The following is an 8,373-nucleotide window of genomic DNA, read 5'->3' on the forward strand; positions in this document are numbered from 1 at the left end:
ATTAAAACATAACAACACATTGCAATGAATTGAGAAATACATTTTTTTTTTAATTAAAAATTCAAATAAGTGGGGCCTGTGTGTTTTGTGCTGGGAATTTTATTTATTGTTTTGTTTAAAAAAATTCTTGGGACCTCACATAGCTCAATACTTTGACTGATATAGACGTCAGCGATCGAATGGAGGAATCAAACAATATTTCTCAAATCAACATTAGAATTTGGTCTTGTATAAACCATGAACACCAATTTACCGCTTTTAGGTATGAACAGTGAACATCGCTTGTGAGTGTGACGTCATGGTTACTCCCAATGACCATATAAGGTATCTGACCAAACAAATTAAAAGGGAATTTGTTCCAGGACCAAAGTGAATTGACGAAAGGGGAATAACTACTTATCTTGCCTCGCATATGTCTAATTATTAGCGTGAATATTAAGCTAAAGTGGGCAGTTGACTGAGCGAAAAACCGTTGTATGTGTTTGCGCGTGTTAGCTTGACTTTCTCCAGAAGGAAAAGAGGAAGCAGTTCCGCCCTCGCAAGCCGCCCCGAGTTGAGATAGCAGAGCGAAAGCTAAGAAGCAAAAACGACGATTCGACTCCTTTCAAAGAGTCAAACTTCTCCGGAAAAAAAACTGCGGTTTTGTAACCGTGCTTTGTTGGGCTAACATTCCGGAGATTTTTCCCGTTCTCGACCGATGGTGCGTTTAGAACCTAGTAAAAATGAGTTTCCCGTTACCAAGTCGAGTTTGAAGTTGTTCTCCGCTATCAGGATTTCATTCGAACTTTGAGCTAGTCGGTTGAAAGATTTCATTTTTATTAGTCCGGACTCATTCAAAAACAAAACAAAATATGAGCGGAGACGAGGAAAGATTCAAACTGGTGGTTGTGGGAGGCGGAGGAGTTGGGAAGAGCGCCCTTACCATCCAGTTCATTCAGGTAAGATTTTTGACAACAACGCCCAGATCATTTAACTTTATACGCGTTGCTGTCTAATCTAAGCGTCATTTGGTGGCATTTATGGTGGGTAGGGGTGGGGGATAATTGCTTAAGGGGGGGTACGACAAGTGACTATTTTTACTCCATAAAATAATGAACTTAACCCTGACGTCTATATACGTCAATGGTACGTCAAAAGTTTTTTTTCTCTGAAGGCCGCTCTAAGAATAATTGAAGATTCAAGGGCCAAGGGCTTTTTAAACAAAAATGTATTCATTTAAAAAAGAGTATATTAACTCATTTGACTGATCGAACCATCACTGCCAGCCCCCCAATCAAATTTCATTAGACGTCTTTCTCCGTCAATGGCAGTGGAACATGATCATTCAGTGCCTTTACAAAGTAAAGATCTAAGGATTTAGCAAAAATAATAACACATACATATATGGTATGCATAATGTTAAATTAATTAATAAAATAAGTTTATCAAATGCTAATATTAATAACATTATAATGAGTAAAAACAGAAATACACTGTCTATGTTTTCTAATAACTCTGTAAAATTTTAGCATATTTAACACATTTCCTGTCGTTGACAACAAAAGATGTCAAATTCATTTAAACTAGGAGGACTGGACTTGAATGCTCAAATTTCAGTTCCAGTTAGTGTCCAGTTTATTTTGACTAGGAGAGCTGACAGTGATCATTCGCAGTCAAAATAGATTTTTTTTGTTCAATGGCAGCCAATGAGTCAAATGATGTCAAAAAGGATTAAAGTACATATTATTGGGTTTCCAGATGAAATGTGAATACATAATGCAATATGTCAAATCTAACCCAACTGGAGTTATGCACTCTAGAAGCAAGCACAGTGCATCAAGTTGCTTGCACATCTTAATCCCAACAAGGCCGGCCTTTATACTGCATCACCGAGACATTTGAGCGATGACGGGAGTGAATATCCGTTGCCCTTTTTCTTGAGGCCCATAAATTTGGGTGTTGTCCACATTAAAGTGGAAGGAAATTCCTCCTTTCCTGATAAAGCGGCTTTGTCAAACTAAATAAAGGGACGAGAAGGTAAAGGTATTAACTCTGACTGTTTTTTTTTCACAGTCCTACTTCGTGTCAGACTATGATCCGACCATCGAAGACTCCTACACAAAGATCTGCACGGTGGATGGGAAGGAGACCCGTCTGGACAGTAAGATTAATCCGCACTAAATGTGGATTCCAAATATCTGCGTTAGTCACAGTTCTGAAGGACATTTGTAAAAGGGGGAAAAAGGCCGAGGGTGTGTTGCAGTTACGATGTGACGTGATATGACAAAGGCAGTGTTTGCTCTCTGGATGTTCCCTTGTTAGGACTTGCACTTGGCAGCTCATTTATGTTTAACTCTTCAGTATAGAGAAATGACTACATGGGTGTTGTAATCCCTGGATACAATTCAAGGGTGAAGGGTGGGCCCAACATATACTATGACACACAATGACGAGTAGATGGCTGTCAGCCTACTTTCTTAACTCCAATTTCCTCTCATAAAGTGTAGATATATTTGAGGGGCGGAGCTTCTGCTACAGGTCAATGACAGGGTGGTTGGATTGGATATGATTTGACATGTGACTTTTGTTACAGTCAGTCACACTTGTGTGACTAAACTTGTAATGGAGAAACAAATTCATTTCATTCATTCATCTTCTGAACCGCTTTATCCTCATTAGCGTCACGAGGGGTGCTGTAGCCCATGCCAGCTGACTTCGGGACAGAGGCGGGGGACATCCTGAATCGGTGGTCAGTCGATCGCAGGGCACGACGAGATGGACAGCCATTCACGCTCACACTCATACATAGGGGCAATTTAGAGTGTCCAATCAGCCTACCATGCATGTTTGTGGGACCAAACCGGACAACCCGGAGAAAACCCACGGAGAACATGCACACTCCACACAGGTGGACAGACCTGGATTTGAACCCAGGACCCCAGAATTGTGAGGCTGACACGCTAACCACTCAGCCGCCGGGGTGCTAACCTAAGTCACAGAGAAGTGAAATATTAATTTGATAATTGATTCGTAGTAATTATATTTTGGAAGAAAAAAAACATAACTTTAGTGCGCCTGGCGGCAAACATGGTATTTGATACCACCGAGATTTTACCACTTTGCTAATGTTATACCATTGCGCTTTTAGTTCTACCTATTGTATTGGTGCACCAGGGAAGAACTACAAACGACAGTAATATGTCCCACCTGTTGACCTTTATTCATATGTAATGATGTTATTTTTGTTTATTTTGAAAGTCTTGGATACAGCAGGCCAGGAAGAGTTTGGGGCAATGAGAGAGCAGTACATGCGCTCAGGGGAAGGCTTCTTGCTGGTGTTTGCACTCAACGACCGGGGAAGGTAAGTGTTTTAGGACCTTGTTCATGGATTTCGAGATACAAAGTGAATTCATACCGGAGTGGTTTTTGTAAAAGGAAACATGTAAATTGCCTAATTTCTTCCAATCGCTTCAAAACACCACAATCTACCAGTAAGCATGTTTTTCCCCATTTAATTCCCAATTTTGATTTCGTATTCCAACTCGTCACATGATAAAAACAACGAGTTTCAACTACTGGTTTCCATTGAGTCATACGCCGTCTTCCGTAACATGAAGCAAAAAAAGGCTTTCTAAATCTTTGCGTGGAATGATTTTGTTTTGTTTTTTAACGAAGCTCTCGTTCCTCGAGGTATCACTCCATTTGAAAAATGTAACGCAATTTTGGCAGACCGAGTTTGACCATAAGGGGCAATGTTGTCCTCAAATGGCTAAAATGTTTATCAACTTCAAGATTTAAAGTAATCCTCGCCCTTCACGTTTAGTCTGACTAAAGGGCTGGATATGTTGATATTTTTAAAACAATTTTTTTGTCTGCCAGGTCGCTCGTAATCGAGTGATCTTACACAGAGCATTTGTATTCTTCGTTAGCATAAACATGGCCTCGGCGCTATGCAAACAAACCAGTAGCTGATAACAATTTGTCTATATTAAGAATTTATCTAGAGTCATAAAAGGGGATTGTATTTTCAAGACTGTTGTGTCAGAGGACAATGGGGGTGTCCAACTTTTTTTGGGGAGGACCTCTTTCAGAACAATCAGAAGATTGGAATCTGATGCAATCTGTAGTAGTTTTAGTCAAAAGCAAACATCTGTGAGTAATTGAAATTTTCCCAGTAAGAGGGTTCCATTTTAAATGAGTACAACGTTGGTCCTTGGCACAAAGTCATTGTTTTATTTGTTTTGGTGTTGGATCAAAACAGCAAATAGATGAGTTTTCAGCGAATAAGCGAAGATACTTATTTTGTTCTTAAATGTCCTTGTAGTTATCATGAAGTCCAGAAGTTTCACACCCAGATCCTTAGAGTGAAGGATCGGGATGATTTCCCCATGTTGCTGGTTGGAAACAAGGCAGACCTGGAGCAACATAGAGTGGTAACAAACACATCTTATACAATATAATAACTTATACAATATACAAAAATTGAACTATATTGTGTAGTAGTAGAAGTAACAATTCATTTAAACTGGGAGGACTGGTCGTGAATGCCCGTTCTTGTCTCCCCTCCCAGTCAAAATCAATTGGACGCCTAGTGCCGTCAATGCAGCTCATATTTAAGTGTAATCAGTGGTACATTTTCCACTCAACAGTAAATCTTGTTTTGTCTTAGATATCCAGAGAGGACGCTCAGGCATTTGCCCGAGAAAATAGGATCCACTATATGGAGGCTTCAGCTAAGAACCGCTACAATGTAGATGAAGCTTTCTTGGAGCTCGTGCGAATTGTCAGGTATTTTTCATTCTTGTACATGTTATTTTTTTCTTCATGCCATTGGCATAAATAGTTGGTGAGTCCTTTTTAAGTAAAGTACCGTATTTTCCGCACCTTAAGTGAATGGCCTATCCTAATATTTGTTTTATATTCAAGGGACATGGTAGTGGTGGTAGTTGTAGTAGTAGTAGGGAATTGTGATATATATCCACTATATGGAAATGTAGCAGTAGTAGCAGTAGTAGCAGTAGTAGCAGTAGTGGCAGTAGTGGCAGTAGTGGCAGTAGTGGCAGTAGTGGCAGTAGTGGCAGTAGTAGCAGTAGTAGCAGTAGTAGCAGTATTAGTAGTAGCAGTAGTAGCAGTAGTAGTCGTCGTCGTAGGGGATTGTTATACATGGACTATATGGAGTAGTAGTCGTCGTCGTAGGGGATTGTTATACATGGACTATATGGAGTAGTAGTCGTCGTCGTAGGGGATTGTTATACATGGACTATATGGAGTAGTAGTAGTAGGGGATTGTTATACAGCCACTATATACAGCTGTAGTAGTAGTAATGGTGGTGGTGGTGGTAGTAGTAGTAGTGTTGGTGGTGGTAGTAGTAGTCGTGGTAGTAGTAGTTGTAGTAGTAGGGGATTGTTATACATGAACTATATGGAGTAGTAGTAGTAGTAGGGGATTGTTATACATGAACTATATGGAGGAGGAGTAGTAGGGGATTGTTATACATGAACTATATGGAGTAGTAGTAGTAGGGGATTGTTATACATGAACTATATGGAGTAGTAGTAGTAGGGGATTGTTATACATGAACTATATGGAGTAGTAGTAGGGAATTGTTATACATGAACTATATGGAGTAGTAGTAGTAGGGGATTGTTATACACACACTATATTGAGTTGTAGTAGTAGGGGATTGTTACACAGCCACTATATAGAGCTGTAGTGGTGGTAGTAGTTGTGGTAGTAGTAGTGGTAGTAGTGGTAGTAGTAGTAGTGGTGGTAGTGGTAGTAGTGGTGGTAATGGTGGTAGTAGGAGTAGTAGTAGTAGTACTAGTAGGGGATTGTGTTACACGTCCACTATATGGCGCTCTAGTAGTAGTAGGTGATTTTGTTATACATCCGCTAGATGGAGCTATGCCAAGGAGAATTTCATACGATGTTTAATCAATATTGATCCATATATAAGGCGCACTGCCGGATTTTGAGAAAACTGAAGTCTTTTGGTTGTGCCATAGTACAGTGTGGAAGATCCAGACAATAATGCAGTTTTCCCCTCTACCCTTACAGAAGGTTTCAGGAAATGGAGTGCCCTCCCCCTCCTGCTCATCACACTGGGAAGCAGAAAAGTGGCGGCTGCCCCTGCGTCCTTCTCTAAGCGGCGTTCCTATGGACACCATAAGCTGTCCAAAACGAAGTGGGTTAGAGTGAGGAGAATTAAAAGGTGCATCCGTTATCCATAGAATGGATTCATTTGCACTTTTACCAAAAGCAATGTATCAATCCGCCAAATGATTTTAGTCTAAGGGAAGCGTTTTCAACAGCAGCAGGCATAGTTGTGTTGGCCACACGGGATAATAATGACGCGGCTGTATATAGTTACAGTCCATAAAAAGACACCCTCACATTAGGGCGTGCTATAAATATTTTGTTGCTGTTGTGGCATTCTGGTACTGCTGTCAGCGAGACGTCGCCGTTTTAGGTACTCCAACTCCTGCCGAGTTAGTTGATGCAGGAAGAAAAAAAAAAATCAAAAAATGTTGTGCGTCACACCCAATCGTGGTGGTGTAATGTTCCAAGCTGTCCTGCAGGGAGTAGCAGAAGGACAGCGGCAGAGAAAATAGCAAAGGAGCACATTTCATTTCAGCCAATATGACTGCCTCCGACTCTGTAAATACCGATACATTTATTCTCGACAGTATTTGGAAAACGGGGGCAACGGAACCACAATTTGATAACATTTCAGACATGTTCTGCATTTCAACATTTGAGAGATTGGCAACTGACTATTGGCTTTTCTAGTGTTTTGTGAAATTGTTTAAGTGAAGAGTGGTATGAACGCATTTTAAGTGCGTAAGCTGACAGCTGAAATGTCAAATATGCAATTTAATTTTGTTCCTGCAGCTTTACCTTTACTCATTGAATTCCATCAATATTTACAAACGGTTTACAGGAGTATGTTGACCAAACTAGTTGACACCTCGTTGTTTATTCGTAGCCATGCTTTGCATTAGGAACATTAGAAGCTTATCACTTGCCCTCGTGTATTTCTGATCATTCCTTTTTTTTGGAATGAAATAACCAAGGTAAAGTTTGGATCAGGCTACTCTTATTAATATGTACTGGCTGCTACTACACTTGGGCTTTTGATTAAGAAAAGGAAAAAATACTGGCCTCTATTGAGGGGCATTTAACCCTGTCATTCATAAATTAAGATTTTATTTTCTTATATGTTTTTAATACAGTCATATAAGACAAGGGTTTCCAAACCAGGAGCAAATTGCAATATTTTTTGCTCGCATGTATTTTCCAATGGGCAAAAAAAAGACAATTTTGGGGAGCATGTTAACTTAAAAACTGCCAGTTCAAAAAATATGGATGTAATAAAATCTGCAGATCAGAAAATGAATGAATGAATGAATGAAAAAGTACCTAAATACTACACATGGGCCCCGGTTATTTGAATGTGTGCTCCCCTCATTTTTACCATTTCTGTTTTGATTTTATAAAGATATATAAAGTCATAATTTGCGCATGAAAATGTTAAGTGCCTGTTAGGATGTGTAGACCTTCCAAATTTGTCGGTTCTTTTTCTAATCACCGATTCACTCAAGCCATTAAATTTATCAAAGAGAGATTTGGTTTTGTCTTCAAGGCAATAATATACTTTAATTAAGAAGATTAAGGGAAACTAGATGAAAGGGCTTTATTGCATATGGAGTATCTTTTTGATGGTACTCTACAGTGTTCTAAAGTGTTCTAAATCTAGCTTTTTTTCTATTGAACACCATTTTGGACACAAAATGGCGTGCTTCAGTACTTTTGAGCTCAACTCAATTACACCAAATATTTTTTAAACATACTATTGACTCGTTTTTTTTTGCCAGCTGCAGTTGTGAAGATTGAGTTTTCACATTTTTGTTTTTTATTTGGATGTTTTTTTTGAAGTATAGAAATTAATATCTTTAGCCCCCCCACCAAAGACTTTGATAATGGTGTTAATAATTGTAATTGAGTATCTTATTTGCCAAATAATCCTGTTTTACATGTCATTTATTCGTCGTGCTTTTGTCATTTTTTGAATGAATGAATTGTTTGCATTTATACTATATTATATTTTAAACATTGCAATTAAAATGTGTTTGGAGTTAAAGGGCTTCACTATTTGTACATCATTTTAACATTTCTAAATGCATTTTGTTCCCATAAATGGAGTGAAAATATTGATATTTTTTTTCTCGTGATTTTCAAGCCATTTCGTATCATTGGTAAGTTGGGTCATCATTCAAATTTGGTAAAGCTGTCAAAACACTCGTCATAATGGGATGGTATTAAAAATAGAAAATGGAATTCCAGCACAAAATGGTCAATACATTTTTAAATGCTTGTGTACACAAAAACTAACA

At 38.8% G+C, this 8,373-nt stretch overlaps 1 protein-coding gene across 1 annotated transcript; it reads left to right on the plus strand.

Annotated features, from left to right (window-relative positions):
- Positions 1-328: 328 nt before the first annotated feature.
- On the plus strand, positions 329-8,120 carry rras (RAS related). The gene is made up of 6 exons (XM_077620091.1): positions 329-938; positions 2,053-2,140; positions 3,238-3,340; positions 4,304-4,412; positions 4,649-4,767; positions 6,038-8,120. Exons 1-6 carry the CDS (start codon positions 852-854, stop codon positions 6,123-6,125), a joined length of 594 nt encoding a protein of 197 aa, XP_077476217.1. The 5' UTR covers positions 329-851; the 3' UTR covers positions 6,126-8,120.
- The last annotated feature ends 253 nt before the right edge of the window (positions 8,121-8,373 follow it).

Source organism: Stigmatopora argus, chromosome 14 (genome assembly GCF_051989625.1).
Source record: "Stigmatopora argus isolate UIUO_Sarg chromosome 14, RoL_Sarg_1.0, whole genome shotgun sequence".
In the NCBI taxonomy this organism is placed as follows: Eukaryota; Metazoa; Chordata; class Actinopteri; order Syngnathiformes; family Syngnathidae; genus Stigmatopora; species Stigmatopora argus.

Excerpts from the sequence above, each read along its gene's own strand:
- rras (XM_077620091.1), top strand. The coding sequence starts at position 852 with ATGAGCGGAGACGAGGAAAGATTCAAACTGGTGGTTGTGGGAGGCGGA. Across the intron at positions 3,341-4,303 it reads GCACTCAACGACCGGGGAAG|TTATCATGAAGTCCAGAAGT; the intron begins GTAAGTGTTTTA and ends ATGTCCTTGTAG. Across the intron at positions 4,413-4,648 it reads ACCTGGAGCAACATAGAGTG|ATATCCAGAGAGGACGCTCA; the intron begins GTAACAAACACA and ends GTTTTGTCTTAG.